Genomic DNA, 20,776 nt, shown 5'->3' with positions numbered 1-20,776 from the left:
ATAAATGTGGTGTATACAAGGAAGGTATAGAAGGTTATTTTGGAGCTACTGCTCTAAAATGCAAGCACCGTTGACAATATCCATATTACAAGGGGTAGTGTCACAATAAACTGCCTGCACGAACTTTACCAAGTTCCATTCTTCAAGCGAATGTATTATAGTAGAATCAATATGTTCTCTTGATAACGACAAAATGGGGACCAATTAGCCTTTCATGACCATCTCCTGTAATAATTATTGATAACCTGCCGGTAGTCTCTCTGCCAGTCAAATTCAGCAGTAGTTTTCCGTTCCAATGCACAACTAACACACTTGATGCACTCTGAAATTGTTTCTTGTAGTTCTGTGCAACTTCACTACTGGTTTTCTCTCAGCATCGGTGAATGGAAGACCCATTTATTGCTAGTTCCTCTACATTATGGCCTAATGCCTCTGCCGTCGCTGTCAGAATATGTATTGCTGCTCTTATCAGTGATCTTTTATCGATTAAGAGCAACACCAGTCTTTGAGTAATAAAATTAGTTTTTCGCCCTTTTACATCTCTTGGACGGTCCGGGCACACACGCATTCGTATTTACATTTTTTCTAACATTCTCAACTGAGTTTTCCTCTTCATTACTTGAACTGTTCTATGTCTTTTGGCGTATAAAGTTCAAACAAATCATTTTCAGAAGTGCATTTTCTTTCGCGTTCCTCTTTCGTTTGAAGCCGTACATATCCCTTTCGTTCTTTTCACGCCAAACTCATGTCTTCACTTTTAGTCGTGTAAGAATTATTAATCTGAAAAGGAGAAATCTTTTCACAGGTAATAATTCTTACATGACTAAAGCTATCTTTAAAATAGTACCAGATTTGTGCTTCTGGTAAAACGATCCTCAAAACGATATGTCACATGACCCTCTTTCTATTTAAAAATTTTGACCTGAATCCAAGATGGTGGTTTTCAAGATGGCCGCAATGGCAGTACTATACAAAATTAGATATGTTTCTTCCTCTATTTCTATTATCCAGGGTATCTTTGCATTACCTTTAGCCGTTTCTAAATTACATGAGTTTATTCCAGATATTTCCCATATACTATGCACTGTAATCGAATTCAAAATTTTAGGTCGCTTGGGGCACCATTTAATATTATTCAATGAAGCAAATTTTTCTTTTGGCTTAATTTAGTCCCATATTTAGGGGGTGAGACCAGCCCGATCTGAAAATTGATATTTATGGACCACCCTAATGTACATAGTAATATTACATGAATACTGGCTAATTCTTAGGAGCATATATTTATAATACAGAAACACGCAAGTCTGTGTGTAACTCTAATATACTAAATGTTATACACTTCTGCTTAACATATGTGTTATGTTGGTTGCAAAAACACCGGGCCACAATGAAACTTCCTTATAATACATGACAAACGTCTTATGCATCACGCTAACAGATGTCGCTACATAGGCTATCACTTGCCTGCCTCACGCTAATAGATGATCTTACCTGCGGAAGCACGCTAATACATGATGCTACCTGATGTGTATAACGAAGTCCTTGGGTAATTGGATAAAAATATAGTATGGAGTTTGAGGTAGTTGCTGGCCAAACTTTTAAAAAAAAATTAAAAAATAAAAATGTAAACAATTAAAGCGTTTAATTAAGCGTAATTGGAACCTATAGTGTACAACGAGCCGAAGGCTTGGGTGCAACAACTGGTATATATACACAAATGAGTATACATATTACTGCTTGCCTCTGATTAATTTCAGTATGCTAATTTGAAGATCTCAAAAGAACACATAACGTTTTCGAAATTTATCAAGTAATATATTTTTCCAAGATGGAGATAAAGTATGCTCTACTTTTGAAAAGCAATTTCAATCTCAAGCAATGGTAATAATTAGAAGGAAAAAAAATTCGTCGTACTGATGTACGTTTAAAGAAAAATGTTGAATGAGCTGAGTAAATAGAGTTTGGTGCGAAGTCAGGTTATACTGCGTTGACATTGTATGTGTTAGTATACGTTCAGTACTGAAAGAATAATTAATTAAAAAAAGGTTAAATACAACAATATTAAACAGAACAACGCAGGGGAATTATACTAAACCCTCTTTCAATTAAACCAAATAATTTTTACAGAAACGTTTTATTTTTTAATTTTAACGTCCGAAGTTCAAACACTATAGGTTCAAAAGTGCCTACTACAAAAATGTACACATATTACAATGTATATGCAATAGTGTTACCAACTGGAAAGTTGGATGACTTCAGAACAAAAAGATAAAACTAATGGGACGGCTTGATCGATAATCACACAGAAGAAGGAATTGTAAACGAAGACGGAAATTTATACGTAATTATTCAAATATGAAAGGAGTAAAAATAAAAGCTGAAAGGTACACATTCTGCTCACAAAAAGTGAAACAGTCTTCCAGAGGCTAAGTCGTACAAGTTGAACCCAGATCCTTACGTCCCACGGATCTCCTTACAAGAGAAATTATTTTCATTACATTCTGTTACAGAGCAATGTGCGTATTCTGTAATAGAAACACACAATCTGGACATCATCTCCAAGTAAATATTCAGGTGGCATGTCGAAAACAATCATAAAATATCAGAACAAAAGAAGCTAAAATGTAAAACCTGGCATACTACATGATACAATATTAAAGCTGTGGAAAATATATCGTTATCAGAGCAGTAACAGAAACAAACACAAAAAGCAATCGTCGAATTCTGGCGAGGAGAGCTTTTTATATGTAAATAAAAGAATCTGCATTTTACTGGCAAGGAGCATTCACGTTTGAAGGCAAGAAATTTATAAATATATACAATTATGTAATATAGTACATAGAACATAAACAAAATCACAACTGCTCCTTCTCTTGCCTCTAACGTTTACTTCGGTGTGGATAATCCATGTTCGATTCCAGTCAAGATCTCATGTGGTTCGAATTCTACGTTGAACAATATGTCCAGGTCTTATATAACCTTCGTGTTGAAAGGAACGCCAAACCTAAATACAGCACAGTCTAATATTTACTCATGCAAGCAGAGGCGTCATTTCTGGAGGGCAGGTGGGCAAATAAAAAATGAAATGAAATCTTTAGTGTTACATCCCACAGTTATGCCGGCTAGGCTAAAGGAGATGGTGATGAGAAATGAGTGAAATTGTGGAATGAAGAAAGTGGGAGGAAACGGAGAAACCCCGAGGAAACCCACGCACACGGTGTTTGTCCACCACAAAGTTTACGTGCGCGAGCTGGGATCGAACCAGAGTCCCCAAGCACCAGATGTGAACGCTCTACCATTAAGCCTCCGTGGTCCCAGGCAGATGGGTAATTACCCTCCCTGAGTTTGAGATGTATACTAATTACTATTAATATACTAATGAAGAACGTGAAACTATGTATATCGGAAAATCTCGTTCTCCCCAAGCAAAACATGTAATAATCCTACTGCATGCAAGGAGAATCATTGTGTAAGAAAATAAACAGCCGCTAAATTTTATTAATACTAACAAAAATGTCATTTGAGCGTACAGGAAGAATAAAATATAATAAAGCCGAAAATTTTGAATATTGTAGAAATTGTCTTCCTGTTCCCCTTCAAATTAAAAAAAAAAAAAAAAAAAAAAAAAAAAAAAAAAATGCTGAATCACGCATTTTTCATGAACAGATTGTGTACCGAAGAGTACACCTCCAACTTAAGCACATCCCAATATTGAGCATTTTCGGAATAAAGAAAGGGAAAATTAAATATTTTATAATTTTTTCCCTTTTCTTCCTTACAGAGGAATTTCCGAAAAAGTATTCCCTCATTTTTAATTAAAATCATGAATATGCTCAGGATGGTCATTTTGTAAATAAAGAAAAGGAAATTCAGATATCATAGAAATGATCATTTTTCCATTTTCAGAAGCGGAACTTCTAGAAACAACGAAACGCATATAAGCATATTTGCTTATATTTAATTAAAAATTTATTTACTGAATTTTACATCTCCATGTTAAACGAATCTTAACATTTGGCACTTTCAAATAAAGCAAAGAAAGGTAAATTTAGAAACAGAAATGACCCCTTAGGGCAGAAATTTTAATGAAACGCTAGAACATATTTCATTACTTTTTTAATTAAAAACCTACGACAAATCAACTCCTACTTAAGCAAATTTTTACATTCGGCATTTTATGAATAAAGAAAGAGAAATGATATCTCTTTTCCTCCTTAGAAGCGAAGTTTCGAAAAGTCTGAAACATGTATTTCCTTGTTTTTAATGAAAAATCTCTAATCTCGGAGACGTCGAATGTTTTCATACTCCCTTGATTTATCACCATGCGATTATTTTTCTTATGAGCTATTTGAAGGATACGGTCTACTTCCACCGTCGTTATACTATAAATGAATCGCGGTGTTTTTGTTATTATTATTATTATTATTATTATTTTAAATGATTTACAACAATTCTCTGAAAAATTCACTCCACTGATTCAAATAACCAGAAAGGAATCGTTGGTCTGTTTGAATTTCAAAGGGACGTTAACTTCTTTAAGACGCATACTCATAAGACGCACCGAACCGTTCCAGGTGTTCTATGTAAAGCGGCTGGTTGGCGGAGAGCAGAACAGATGAGAACTATGCTGAAAGGCTTGTGATCTGAATTAGAAAGGAAGAAAGCGGCGGGGGTTGGAACTATCATAATATGATTAGGTATCTCTGAATTCGTTCTAGTCAAACATCAGAGACTTTTCATTTAAAATAATGAAAGACGTGATTCAGCAGTTTTTGATATTTGACCTATAAGGGGAAAAAATAGTTGGGGTGGTTCACTAAGATACTCATATGAGCCGTTCCACTTTCGTGCGAAGTGGAGAATCAGAGGAATAATATAAGAAGATACAAAAGGAGTAACGCAAAATATTGCCCACAGTAACAAGTGTGGCACTCGCTAGTATATATCTATATCTATTCCAAACCATTGAAACCTTTATGATGGCTGTCAACTTCCCTTCTTAAATATATGATTTTGTGCCATTTTCAATTATCAATATTCCATCAATCATTTAATTACCTTTAATACGTTTTCATATTGCTATGAACAGCCATATGGTTTTTGATAGATGTTGTTCCATGCTTGAATGTTGGCAGGAGTACAGATTTGAATTGTAGATTAAACTAAAGGATTAGGATTAGGAATTAAGATTTCTGGGCTTTCGGCATCTATGGTCATGTTAACCCGTCACATATCAGGGATGACGTCCCTCGGCGATCACACTATCCGACGAAAGGGAAGGAAGGAGCCTGGGACCTGTGTGTAAGGTGCCATCCCGGCATTTGCCTGGTGTGAATGAGGAAAACCCAGGAAAATCTCATTCAGGATGGTTGGCCTGTAAAACCTTTTACACTTTTTCAACCGAGTGTCCCCATCGGGAATCGAAGGCGGGACGGCTCGCATCATAGATTAAATTAAAATTCTTCTTCCAATTAACATCAGTACTAGAAAGCAATGTTAAAAATTCCTAATACAAGCAGTATTCTCACATACATTCACACATTACTGTCTTTCAACGTTCGCATAATATGTTCATTGTCAACAATGTATGTATTGGGAGCCTGTATACACGCTCTTTGGAAGAAGCTTAATATCCAAATGATTAATTTATTTACAAATCTACTTACTTTGCTCCTACAATTAACGGACACATTAATACATTGATAATTCCATGTAAGTGATGTAATGGTAAAGCATGAAGAACAATATCCTTTTGACTCCAATGCCACGCCTGAATTAATGCAGACGTCTGTACATTTATATTGCTATGAGTTAACACAACACCTGTAAAATACAAAGTGCAAAGGTAAAATACACACACACATACACATGTTACAGTTTTTATTATTTTTCATTTTCAATTACGGACATAATTCAACACCTTTATCAGTACAAACGAATTATAATTTTTTTTGATTCTAATATATATGAATAATTTTAAAGTAATTTTTGTACCTACATACTTATCTTTCGTGCAAGAAAACACTAAGTTTTATTAAATTATTATAATTGTATACGAAAAAAAATCACATCAACTTTTGGTATATCTACTAATTACTTTCGCTCCATAAAAACTGCAGTAAATGAAAGCAGGAACGATAATGCAAGTTCAGGTTAAATGAATTTAGACATTCCCCCTCTTTGAAAAACCATGCAGTCTTTATTTTTCCTATCTTCCTTTAAAAAAAACTTCTTGCTAACCAGAGTTTACGATTATGTACAGAAGATCGTTCAAAGAGAAATGAGTTTTTCCAACATTACTGTAGATACAAACCTGAACTATTTTCTCTTAAAATCCATAATTGGAATCTTTCAATGGAGAGGGTGGAGTTCTTTATACAGGACCTATTTCTAAATACTTAGTATTCTATTTCAAAATTTCACTGTTTACTTACACTTTTTTCTTTATACAAGACCTACTTAGTATTCTATTTCAAAATTTCACTGTTTACTTACACTTTTTTAAAGTTGCATGTAAGATCTAAGACCATGAATATATGCTCTTTGCGTATCATAACGTACTAAGGAATATGTCCGAAAACCAATTTGATCTTCCTAGGCAAATTTGAAAAAAGAACGAAGAAGTAAACAAACAGTGAAATACATTGGTGATAGTACTTACTAGGATTTACAATCAAAACAAAGCTACAACCGTTCAAATAATTCGCTCCGCCTGTCATTTTATTCTCATACCACAGAAGAATGTTACATCCGTTTAGACACCCCCCCCCCCTTCACCTCATTCGAATTTCACAAAAATTGTCTCAAACTTTCAGTTTGTGCATAACTGAAGTGTGATTTTTTGCGTATCTACTTAGGGCTTCCTTCTTCCCCCCCCCCGTTCCCCCGCGCCGACTGGAACCAAACTGGTCTCAATCGTTAGTGCATCGTTTGTGCGGGCAAAATTTGAGTTGAGTTGATTTTGAGTTTAACGTCTTATTTCAAAACAAGGCCATATGAAACGGGATCTACTGATTAACGTGGAATCCGAAACACATGAGCTTCCGCCGGGAATCGAACCCGGGTGTCCCACGCTAAGGCGCGTACACCAACCGCTTAGCCACGAAGGTGTTCAGGGGCAAAATTTGAGTTTGTGCACGATAGTAAGTGTGAAATACTAATGTATCTACTTTAGGAGTCCCACACCAACTGGCGCCAAAAGTTGGAGAGTTTACTCTCCATGAAGCTCTGAAAAATAACAATTTTTCAATTTTTCTTTTCCTATTTGGTGGAAGTAGAAATTGTATATTCCCCCATGTAATCTCATGGTTCAGCTGTTGGATCTACCATAGAATGAGTTTGATGACTGGAACCAACTTGCAGGACCCAAGTTTTCGTTCTGCAATTAAATAATAATAATAATAATAATAATAATAAACTTATCTATTTACATATAGAATGGGGACAGACAGGCTTGTATTTAGGTAAGTGCTATTCTGTGATCGAGCACAGAGAGGCAGAATTTAGGAGGCGGCAAAATTTTGATTTTTTTAAAAAAGATTTACAATAAAGTAATATTTAAAACTAACAACTCGCAGAGTCCCGCGCAAGCGCCAGAAAATGTGTTAATGTGTTTAATTCGCTCTAATTACAGTAGTTACTAATTAGCTAGCTTATTTGATTATTTTTAAAAATTAATTCTCTCCTACACCAACCCCAAGGGGTGAGGATGAGCTTGAACATCATGAAAACTGATATCAAACTCAGCGACCTCGAAAACTATGAATTCAACACTAATATCTGTCGACTTCGATTACTTTTAAAATCTCGATTCATCCCTGGAGAGTGGAGTATGACCTCGTCATCCGTGCTATATCATCAGCAAACCTTATTGTGTTGAAAACCTGACCATTTACTTTTACGCCTTTCTCGTTTTTATCCAAGAATTCTTTCATAGTCCCTTCTATATAGACGTTGAACACCCAGCGAAATAAGAACATCAATCTACCTGTATTACGAATCCCGTCCCGAAGTTGGAGTGAAGGACGCTTTATCTAAACTGTTGAACATAGTAACACGAAATTTGCAGCTCTATTTTGAAAACATTTAACTATTATTATTATTATTATTATTATTATTATTATTATTATTATTATTATTATTATTACATGTTTCTCCCGTCGCAAACAAAGGTACACAATTTGGTGCACGACCAAACCATCTTAGTCAACCCTGCGGCCGCACAAGATAAATCCATTTTTTAACTGCTAAACTTTAAAGGAACGAAATTTGCTATCGGGTCTTTTAGATAGCAGGAAGGATAACCTTATTCACTTCCACGGACACGAATACCTAATTCAATTCACCCATTCACTTGCACCAATGTTAGATATTCCATACCTTCGGAAGTAGACAATGATTAGATACAGTAGATAAAACACTCTCTCAATCATTTTTCACAACGGCTCAAAATACTGTTAATACTGGATTTTTGTTAGACAGAATACAAATATAATTCGCTCCTATGAATTACGGAAATTCCTCTCCGAGAGAGTCACGGAAGGTAGAATTCAACTATTACGACATACGACTTCTGAGCTCTTCAATATAAAAGTATGAAATTTGATACAATAGTTTATTAATAGTCAGGAAACAGAATGTCACTTACTGCACGAATGATGGGAATCCAATCTTGAAATAAATAGCGGACATGTAAAACTGCGGACAAAGAACGAAAGTACCTTTTAGTAGCTGAACTTGAAAGGAGTAACATTTCCTATAAGGACTTCTAGATAGTCAGAAACGAAAGCGCATTCAGTTGCACGAATGATGGAAATCCAATCTCGAAAGCCTGGCAGATGAATATATTAACATTGTGGATGCAGAAGGAATTTTTTAACCGCTGAACTCAAAATGAACAAAATTTGCTAAAGGAACACTTAGATGGTCAAGAAAAGCAATCTCATTCACAATTCACCGCACGAATGATGGAAAGTCAATTTCCAAACGATTGACGTAAACTCAAAAGAAAGTAAACTTGCTATAGGGGGTTCCAAATAGTCACGAAACGCAATGTCATTCATCTGCACGAATGGTAAAATTTAATCTCGAAAAGATGGCGGCCGCACAAGGTTGGCAAAAACAAGTTTTTTTTTTAAATGTTTATTTGGTTTAAATCCGTTTTTTTGTTTTACACTTTTTTTTAGTTTAAATAATTTGCTCTATGTATTTATATTTCATATGGACAGAAATAAGTTTGTTTCGCCTTGGTGTTATTAAAAACAACGGGGTTATGCTGAAAGGGGTCACATAAGCTTAAAGCGGAATCCAAACCACTTCTTGGCTTACATCCGAGAGAAACTGTCCTCCTTTTCGATTTGGAGCAGCAGAATGGAAGTTCCACCCACTTCACTGCAACAGCTTCGCTTCGCTTATTCGGAAATCAGGACTCTCCCGTTTCATTGTAAAGTTGGGTGGTCTAGTCAGTAAATTTCTTAAATCGGAAGCCTTAGCCACCGGGAAAATCCTATTATTACTTTAATTGCAAAGCAATAACGGTAAAATCCCGTTATTGCTTTGAATATAAAACTTTACGATTATCGTATCATAATTAGTACGTTAAAACTAAGATATAAATTACAAATTTAGTATGTAGATATCATTCAATAAAATTAAAACTGAAAAGTTCAATCCAAGCTAATGTTGGAAGCTACGTAGGCAGTCGATAAATGTTGCCAATTTCTATCAATATATTTAAGCAACCTTGGCTTCTTTATAAAACAGACATTCATGCAAGCAGAAATACACAATTTGGTTTCATTTCGTATGTTTATGTTTAATATCCTTACATAATACCAAGGTTATCAAGGAGAAGACTTTCGCGTAAAATGACATCCGAACCGCTATTGATTTACACTTGAAAGAAGCGTTGTGATTCGACCGAGAATTGAACATGGGATGCCTTGATTAAAAGCTGAAAAGGAGATAAAACTAATGCAGATAGTCTGATATGTGGAAACGTCACCATGAAGTTCACACGATTTAAAGCATTTTTCGTTCTTTTTTGTTTGGTTTAAACCTTTTTTTTTTTTTTGTTTGTTTTTTGTTTGAAAGAAACATTTGGTTTAAACCACCTTGGTCAACCCTGCGGCCGCACAAGAGAAATCAATTTTTTAACTGCTAAACTTTAAAGGAACGAAATTTGCTATCGGGTCTTTTAGATAGCAGGAAGGATAATCTTATTCACTTCCATGAACAGTAGGAATCCAATCTCGAAAGGATGCAGGCATGTAATATTGTAAACCCAGAAGGCAAATAAGCTTTTAACCACTACACTCAAAAGGAACGATATTTCTTATAGGGGCTTATAAAGTCAGGAAAATCATTCATTTACATGAATGATGGGAATGTAATCCCAAAAGGAAGGCGGATAAATATAACACTGAGGAAAAGAAGGAAAAGAATCTTCCCCGCTGGAGTAGTAAGACACCAAATTTTGTACAAATAAACTTTTCGCTGCACATAATGCATCCCGTCCACTTGCGCGAATGTTGGAAATTTCACTCCGAAGGGGTTACATATAAATTCAGTACGACGGACGCAACAGCAGGACTTTTTTCTATGTTGGTATAAACGGACGAAATTTTGTATATACGTAAATTACAAAAATGCAAATATCGCAAATTAATGCATAATTTTAGAAACTACTCTAAAGACGTGGTGGAAGGAAATTTATTACTACACGCTTCTTAACTGTAAAACCAATTTTTTTTTTATTATTATTTTTTAATTAACACGATTCGATTATTTTATTCACTTGTACTACCATAGGAAATTCCATCTTAAAAATGTGACAAATTCAACATCCCAAAAGAAAAAAACATGGTGAAGTTTTTTCTTTTTCCTGAATACTTCAATACCAAAACAAAAAAATTATGTGCACGTTATATATATATATATATATATATATATATATATATATATATGTATGTATGTATGTATGTATGGCGCTAAATTCGTTGTACAAAAGCAGAGGAGTGATTCCTGAGAGTAAAACAAACAAAAAAGTTCCAATAAACATAGGGCGAAAACCGCGTCGTTTACGTGTTATTAGCTGCCGAAAGCGTGGGAAAACAAACTTTAGAGTTAAATATTTCACTAACTACTGAGCGTAGACGTGATGCGGCATGATATCATCAAAGGACCCTACCCTGATCTAACAAAATTTGCAGTTTTCAGATTTGGGCAATGGCGGCGCAAGGGAATCCCCAAAGGACGTTAGGGATTCCCGGACATTTTATGACGTAATTTGAGTGGACAAGAGCATCTAAAAACGTCTCATTACCTAGAAATAATACTAGGTGTCAGATCAATACTCATACAAGCAGATTACAAGATGGTGGATGAGGTAATAATCACTGTGCGTGGTTGCATACCTCCTCAAAAAAGTATTAGTAAAAACATTGTACAACAGTTCACCGGAAACGTTACGTCAGTACAATGTAAAAAAAATACGTACAACACAAACCGATAGGAACAGAAAGTAAAGAAATTCCGATTGCTGATCTGCTCATATTAATGGTATCGCAACGCTTTTGAGAACACTTCCAATTCTAATAGCACAGGAATTGAAGAAGAACTACTATTAAGAGATAACTAAAGAACGCATAATAATAATAATAATAATAATAATAATAATAATAATAATAATAATAATAATAATAATAATAATAATTGTTTGAGCACATTCATTTTGATCAGTATATCACATAAATGCGACTACCATACGTTATTGTTTTTTTTTTTTTTTTTTTGAATCAATGTTCTAAACTGACGGATGTGAAAAAAAAAAAACATTCGTTCCACTTGCGATATTTTTTGTAACAGAGGTTGATGTTTCTGATCCCAAATCGTATAACAGGACTGCGTACCGAAGAGAGTTGTAAGGTACAAGGTACAGAGAAGAGTCTATGTTGAAATGAAAAGAGGATGGTTGTAAGAACTGTCACTACAAAAGTGTTCAAAGTTTCGACCCGCCACTTCATTGCTAAGGTTACAGCAGCGGCGAAGGGACCGGCGGACGCGGTGATACGCTCCTGGCATTTCCCTAATGCTCTAGGTAGCACCAAAACTCCGAGAAACCAGATCCTCCTCTGATTGTAGCGGCGTTGCTTAGACTAGTTGTTTCATATGGCCCCAGAAAAATAAATCTAAGGGGTTAAGGTCTGGTGAGCGAGGTGGCCAAGACATTCTCCGCCGATCCATTGTTCGGAATGCGTTGAGAAAATTTTGCATATCCGCAGCGAAATGTGCTATAGCACCATCGTGAATAAATCACATGTTCCGACGAACAGCCAGTGCCACAATCTCTAATAGTTCAGGCAGAACCTCTCCCTAAAATATGCGATACTCCCACCCGGTCAAGCATTGTGGTAGTAGGTACAATCAAATGAGATAATATTCAACGATTCCTGCCCACACATTCACAGAACACCGTTCCTAATGGGCAAGAGTTTATATTCCATGTGGGTTTGCCTCAGATCACAAATGTTGATTGTGAGTATTGAACACTCCATCACTTGAAAACGTAGCTTCATATGTGAAAAGAACAAAAGACATGAAGCGAGGTGTATTAGCATGCCGTTCGCGTAGCCACTAGACAAACTGATTAACATGGAATGCGAACCACATGACCCCCCGACTGGAATCAAACCCGGGTCTCCCATGGAAAAGTCGCATACGCTAACCGCTTAGCCACGATGGGGCTGAAAAGATACTGGACAGAATGACAGACGAGTAGTACACTACGAAAAACAAACTAAATGGCAGTAGCATTAGTAACAGATCGTCATTAAAAGCGTTGCGTTATTATTAATATGAGCAGATCAGCAATCGGAATTTCTTTATTTTCTGTTACCTATCGGTTTGTGTTGTACGTATTTTTTATATTGTACTGACGTGACGTTTCCGGTGAATTCTTGTACAACGTTTTTACTAGTACGTTTTTGAGGAGGTATGCAACCACGCAGTGATTATTACCTCATCCGCCATCTTGTAATCTGCGTGTATGAGTACTGATCTGACACGTAGTATTGTTTCCAGGCAGTGAGACATTCTTTACATGCTCTTCTCCACTCAAATTACGTCATAAAATGTCCGGGAATCCCTTGCGCCGCCATTGCCCAAATCTGAGAACTGCAAATTTTGATAGATCAGGTTAGGATCCTTTGACGATACCATGCCGCATCACGTCTACGCCCAGTAGTTTGTGAAATATTTAACTCTGAAGTTTGTTTTCCCACGCTTTCGGCAGCCAATAACACGTAAACGACGCGTTTTTCGCCCTGTTTATTGGAACTTTTTTGTTTGTTTTAATCTCAGGAATCACTCCTCTGCTTTTGTATTAGCGCCATACTGTATATATACAAGGTATCTTACAAGTTTTCTAACATAAGATAACTCTGTTATTATCAGAGTTACAACAAAACGTAAGAGGGGAAACCATCTTCAAATATGATGTTTTCAATTTCAAGTGAAGGAACTTTTTAAATTAGACGAGCCGATTGGGCTGTACACTCTTTATGCGGCCAATGTTAAATGAAAATGCAACGTTGCCATTTACCTGGATCCACAACGTAAGTGAATGAAGTTACTATCTTTTACGCTAATGTGTTGATGGCCAGCTCCCATTTCAAACATGCTCTCAATCACTTTATGTTGTAGGTCCAGGTAAATGGCAACGTTGCATTTTCATTTAAAATTGGGCGCATAAAGAGTGTACAGCCCACACGGCTCGTCCGATTTAAAAAAATTCCTTCACTTTATATCGGAAACAACATATTTGGAGACGGTTTTCCCTCTTGCATTTTGTTGCAACTCTGCTAATAACAGAGTTACCCTATATCAGGGGACTTTTGAGACACCCTGTATATACAAAATATCTCATTCATCTGAATGAACTTCAAAATCACTCTGCAGGGTGAAAAACGGCAAACTTATTATAACTAACATTTGTTCTCAACTGTTGGGATATAAAGGCAAAACATTTAGTATGCAAGGCCCTTTTGACATATACAGAATACGAGTAACTCGAAATTTGCATAAATATTGGGAATTCCACCACGAAGGCGTTGGGGATGAGTTCAATATTGCGGACGCAGTGGCTGGGAGAGAAGGGTTTCCTGAACTGTTGGGACATAAACGCAGGAAATTTGTATACGCAGAATATTTGATACACAAAACGTAAATTCATTCACTTGTTCAAATTTAGAAAACATTTCCGCGAAGGTGGGGAAGAACTTTTCTTACGTTTGGCTTCTAAATCCTTGCATACATACAAGCACGAATTTGGAATGCCGGTTCATCATTCCTGCTGTTCAGATTATTCGCATACTCGTTTTCAATATTCGAACGATTATTCGAGTAAAAGATTTTGTTCGAATATTAGAAGAATCCATTATTCGAATGTTAACAGCACTAATTCAGATGTTGACCGGGTTCGATTCCCGACGGGAGCTCATATAGTTCGGATCCCACGTTAAGTTGTAGGTCCACGTCTCATATAGCCTCGCTACTGAAAGGGATACTAAATTCAAAATCAACAAATCAACAACTCAGACGCTCTCAGGCGCGGTGGCTCAGTGGAAGAGAGTTCACCTATGGTGCATAGGGGTCCCTGGTTCGATCCCAGCTCGCACCAAGTGAACTTTGTGGCGGACAAACAACGTGTGTGAGTTTTCTCGGGGTTCTCCCGTTTCCTCCCGCTTTCTTCACTCCTCATCATCACCGTCTCCTTTAGCCTAGCCGGCATAATCGTGGAACGTACAACTTACAGATTTCATTTCATTTCAGATATTCCCAGATATACAGAATACCAATATGCCATTTATCAGGACGAATACAGTTCACGAAGCGCTATGGCTAGCCAAATGATGTTTAGTCGAATAATGTACAGCCAATTCATCAGTTCTTATTGCAGTTATCTCTAGCTTTTTTGACCGGCATTCGTTGTATTTTAATTCGAGTAACTTCTCGTTTGACTTATGTATATGATGCTGGAATAACACCGAAAACAATTAGCTTCCATTAAGAATCAAATCAGAGATCACACAATCAATAAATCGTATATCGATATACGAGGAATACACATTCGTTAATTTAACAAACCTTTGGGTGATCCTGTAGTACCACTCGTGTATAATATCAAAGCATCACTGTCACAGTAAAATTCATCTTCCAGTCCTCCTTCCAACGGCTGTGCAGCAGAAATTTCTTCTCCTTCTGGAAGAATGACGGAACCAGGTTTCACAACGGGCTTCATAGCAAGAACTCGAAGAGTGTCATCAAGAACTATTAATTTTCGATTCATTTCTTCTGCCAGTGGACCAAGAACGTCTGCGTACTCAGGTGCTGCGACCAACAACTTAGCTTGACTATCTTGAATGTAATATTTCAGCACTGTAGATGGATGTTCCTTGAAAAGTGGAACAGCTGAAATAAATAATTTTATTTGTCAGTTCTTGCTCTTTTTACATATTTCGCATGTTATTTATTATTTTTGATTCAATACCAACATTTGAAAGACTTAAAATTAAGAACTTTATATCCCAAAGATTTGTAAGAGTGAAATTTTGACATCGATACTTTTCATCAAGTACTGTTTTCCACTAGTTTACGAAATTAAAGGCCACTTTGTTTCTTTTCATCTTGGCTCTACGGATATGCTTTGGGGAATTCAAGTGACCTAGTTATTATCATTGTAATTTTGGATAATTGTAATTTTCAATAATCTTATGACGAAAGTATTTTCATACTATATTTCTAGAATAATCTAATACAATAATCAGAGTTACAAGTGTACATCACTTACATTATACGTCTCTCTTAAAGAGTGACTCAAACCATTTGATCAAATAAATGTGTCTTTCATTTAATACAAATTTCTAAAAATAAATAAAACTATAGGTGTATAATTAGAGAGGGAGATAAGAGTCAGAGGGGCATATTGACAATGGAAAGTTGTGAGAATAATTTAAACTTGACAGTAATATTTTATATATATATATATATAAAGGGTGGTCCGGAAGTGGGCGTACCCCCCTTTAGTTTCATCAGTATAATGTTAGTTATAATAGAATGTCTGTACACAGTTACCTTGAAGTCTTACGAGTCTTAAGTCATCAACATCGGCATGATCACCAACAATGTCGCAAAACAACTGAATTTTGCGCCAAATTCTCGCAGATGCTTTGCGGAGATACTCTGGTGTCACGAGGGTGAAGGGGTGTTCCACAGCTGCTCGTAATTCCTTCGTTCTGTAATATCGAGTGTTTCTTACTTGTTGCTTTATGAAACAACAGAGAGAATTGTCGTGTCGTCAGATCGGGACTTTTTGGAGGCCAGGCAAAGGGAGCTGGTGAAGATTCACAACCTCTTCCAATCCAGCGGCCAGGAAACGTATGATTCGATTAATTGCGCACGTGAGTCGTGAAGTGCGCTGGTGCTCCATCCTGCTGTATCACAACAATGTCTTTGATACCATTTTCTTCAGTTGAGAAATTTCTATGAAAGTACATCTGAGCACTGGCACGGTGACAAGTATACCAAAACTTTGCAAGCTGGATGCTCCTTATGCAAAACTAGACCCATATGAAGGAATAACACCCGTGCAGAAGAGCTTGGCATGGAATTGCCATGGGTTTTTACCAATGCTTCCAAGCATTTAAAGGATTGGTTTGTCAATCAAATCTTACTGACGCCAAAGGCAATGCGCAAAATACTCAGGAAGAGCTTTTAAGAACCATTTAAAGCTCAAGAAAACACTAAGCACAAGAGACCGGACATCGCGACTGAAGTTAGCTACGTGTCACAAGAACTTTACTGTAGTAGGCTGGTCGATAAATCATTTAGTCCGACGAGACAAAAATAAACTGCTTCCTGTCTGTGAAGCAATGGGGCAACGAGAGACCGTAGAAAGTCTCTAGGACCATCAAGTACGGAGTGTACACACTTTGAAATCAATGACTAGAAGAATTCAGCAGTCATCAGTGCCATAGAAGGGGGTACACAAACTATTAATAAGGAAGTGAATCTATCTTTATTAAAATAAACTATTTGATAAAATGTCTTGTTTAATTTTTCTGATCATACCAGGTTTGGCAAAGACCATGGTTTTTATTGAAAAAAACAAACAATCCGTTTTTTGTTTAAACCTTTTGTTTGTTTAAACCAGGTTTTTTGGTTTAAATCACTTCCTTCATGTATATATTACATATGGACAGAAATAAGTTTGTTTCGCCTTGGTGTTATTGTACAACAACGGAGTTACGCTGGAAGAGGTCACATAAGCTTAATGCGGAAACCAAACCGCTTCTCGGCTTAAATCCGAGAGAAATTGTCCTCCATTTGGGCTAGGAACAGTAGAATGGAAGTTCCACCTACTTCACCCCAACACCAATAGTATATTCGGTTATTCGGAACTCAGAACTGACCCGTTTCATTATAAAGTTTGGTGGTCCAGTCAGTAAAATTCTAAAATAGGGAAACTCCCACCTTAGCCAAAGGGAAAATCCTCTTATTACTTTAAATGCAAAGCAATAACGGGAAAATCTCGTTATTGCTTTGCATGTACAGTAAAATTTTACGGTCAACGTGTCATAATTAGTACGCTAAAACTGAGGTATTAAATTACAAATTTAGTATGTAGATATAATTCAAAAAAATTAAAATAAAGTCCAATCCAACTAATGTTGGAAGCTACGTAGGCAGTCGATAAATTTTACCAATTTCTATCAATATATATAAGCAACCTTGGCTTCTTCATAAAACAAGCGTTCAGGCAAGCAGAAATATACAATTTGGTTTCGTTTCGTATGTTTAGACTTAACATCCTTATGTAATACGGAGTTTATCAAGAAGACGACTTTCGTTTAAAGTGACAACCGAACCGCTACTTGGTTTACACTTGAAAGAAGGATTGTGGTTCGATCGAGGATTGAACATGGGACGTCTTGATTAAAAGGTGAGAAGGAGATAAAACTAATGCAGATGGTTTGATATGTGGAAACATCATCATGAAGTTCACATGATTTAAAGCATTATTCTTTTTCTTTCTTTCTCCCCCCCCCCCTTTTGTTTTTTGGTTTAAACCTTTTATTTTTTTTTAAAAAAAAAGACAGCTGGTTTAAACCAGCCAACCCTGGATCATACTGCATAAAATTTTAAAAGTACACCAATTAACATTAGTTATTTTAAATAAAAAATCTTAAAGTACCGTGTTTTATCCTTCCCTAACTGAAACTAAATTAGACTAAAAATATAACAGCGCTTGATTCAATTTATTTGGTTTATTTGATCAAACAGCTGAATTACTTCATGTGGATGGGCTGAATCGAGCTTTTTAATGGTTTTAATGGTTTACTTATCTTTGCATTCGTATATACACAACTGTATCTTAAATGAAAACAAACTCTAACCAAAGCAATATTTATTACTAATATGTGTTGAGTCATTCTATTTCAAATCAACTAATGTTGAAAAATTAGTGTCTCTGATAATTTATTTTTAAATTGAAAGATGTTTTCGAATTCCATTTCCAGCGGCGGCTGGTACTATATGTTGCATGGTTGTGCAACCGGATATTTTTTTTTAATACTTAGATTATTTTTAAGTATTGAAGTAGTGTATCAGTAAAGAATAAACCTTTGCTCTTGAGCGCAAAACAGTATTGATGCATTTCTGAAAAAAGTCAATTAAAAACCGGAAAGAAAGAGATTGACATTTCCAGTGGCAGCGAACGTTGCCACTGGAAGCAGTAGCATTGAGCATATGGCAGCGAGCTCCTATCTCTTAACATGGGGAAGTGGATTTATTCTTGCATCGCTCCTATCTTCCCATACTGCTCTTTTGCGGTTGCACTTTCTTCCGTAACTGGTCAGCTTTTGTAATAATTACGAATTCCTCCGCTTAGCAGCGCTTGACTCAATTGATAGGGTGAGGGAGATACAGACGCTTGGAAGAAAGAAGTTATTCACAAACTCGCAAAGAACAAATATAAGTCTGGTGGTAGCAGGGACGGATCCAGGCTGAAAGTTTTTTTTTTTTTGGGGGGGGGGGTCGTTCTAAGTCAATAGATTTTATTTAACATTTATAATACAAAGGTGAAAATTCTTGGGATAAGTTTCATTTTTTAAAAAATCCTATTCTGGGGGGGGGGGGTGGATCCAGTCTCGAAGAAGAAAATGTCTTACTACTGGTCTAATTCCTAGCTCTGTGTCTTTCGTGCACATGATTCCGTGTTCGATTTCCGGCGGAGAGCATAAATTAATATCAAATCATTCACTTCCAATACTCATCTGTCTTCTTTAGCCCATTTGCTGGAAAGTTAAACTTTTTTTCTTTTCGAAGGAAAACATCTTAGATTTCATGCTTCTTTACAGACAAAAATACGTGGTTTTTGAAAATGGACTTTTTGTACCGTATATTTATACAAAAAAATGCTAACAAACTGCATATTGTCGGAGGAGAGAGGTGTTTCTGGATCCTAAAGAAAATAAAGCGGAAAATATTTGCGGTAGCGATACTTTCTATTCAAAGAAACTTGGCGAGCAGCATTTCAGATTTCAATAAAGTCATAGAAAAATTTGAAGCCCAAAAGATCGAAGAAAGACTTTCCATTCTAAAATAATGCATAATTTGTATAATTAAATAATTTTGTTTAACTGCGTGCATGCAATTTTCTTGCTTTTTTTTCTTCTTTTCGGATTAACGCCATCATTCATGGCTTACAGCACATACTATATATTCGATTTATCTCGTGTTCAATAACATGAGTGTAGAGGTTTTGTACATAGTGTATAAACGTACATTGATAGTGGTTGTTTAAAAAAAAGGAAATAGCTTATATATTAAATCAATATTAGAGAAATAATTTAATCAATAATATACAAATAGAGCTTTAAAGACTTTCCTCTTCATATTTCCTGAATATTTTTTGGATAAGACTCAAGAATGCTGGGGGAGGGAAACTCTTCTGCGTATCTACATACCTTTGATATTGCAACATTGCAACCGGTGCTTGTACAGACTACGAGCTCCTACTGGTTATTTCCCAAAATAAAACTTTTCGAGCCTTTACAGTTAATTAATAATTAATTACGCAATCAGCTTCAAAGAACACGACTCAAAAACGTCTGATTTTGCATTTTATTATTTATTTCAATAACCATAAGAGCTATGAAGCTAAAAATGCTCCGCAAATGAAGATAAAATTTTTTAGCTTCATAGCTCTTATGGTTATTGAAATAAATAATAAAAACGCAAAATCAGCTGTTTTTGAGTCGTGACATTGAAGCTGATTGTGTAATTAATTAGTAATTAACTATAAGGGCTGAAAAAGGTTTATTTTGGGAAATAACTATTCACAAACATGTCTTTCAATATACAAAAAATTATCAAAATCTGAGACTATGAATTTTCATCATTGGTTGACTTGAGATAGAATGGCTGTTACAATTTCAGCAATATATTATTAGCAGAGACCGGATGTTTAGGCATTAAAAACCTGGAAAATAGGCACTTAAAATTCAATTTACCATGTATATTTGGTAAATACATACTATACAACACTTTATAATACACATAGCAGTCCGAAGTTTTACAGTATTTTATGTCTATAAACAGCAATTCGTAATTTACATTTGATTTGTACACACAGGAGTTCATACCACAACACGCAACAGTCAGAAGATGACATATTGGCAGATTTAAAAAGATAAATTGTTCTGTGTATTTTAATGCA

At 35.9% G+C, this 20,776-nt stretch overlaps 1 protein-coding gene across 2 annotated transcripts in view; it reads right to left on the bottom strand.

The window, feature by feature from the left end:
• The window catches only part of Acsf3 (Acyl-CoA synthetase family member 3), a 58,570-nt gene that overhangs the window by 24,840 nt on the left and 12,954 nt on the right, over positions 1-20,776 (bottom strand). For both annotated transcript variants that reach the window (XM_081745182.1, XM_081745177.1), the window contains 2 exons: positions 15,145-15,468; positions 5,667-5,823 (listed from right to left, as the gene is read on the bottom strand). In XM_081745182.1, the coding sequence (XP_081601308.1) occupies positions 5,667-5,823; positions 15,145-15,468 (481 nt within the window). The remainder of the gene's footprint in view (positions 1-5,666; positions 5,824-15,144; positions 15,469-20,776) is intronic.

Source organism: Thermobia domestica, chromosome 2 (assembly GCF_964235325.1).
Source record: "Thermobia domestica chromosome 2, izTheDome1.hap1.1, whole genome shotgun sequence".
Classification (NCBI taxonomy): Eukaryota; Metazoa; Arthropoda; class Insecta; order Zygentoma; family Lepismatidae; genus Thermobia; species Thermobia domestica.
The sequence above is the reverse complement of the archived record's forward strand: the minus strand, read 5'-3'. Positions and strand labels throughout refer to the sequence as shown.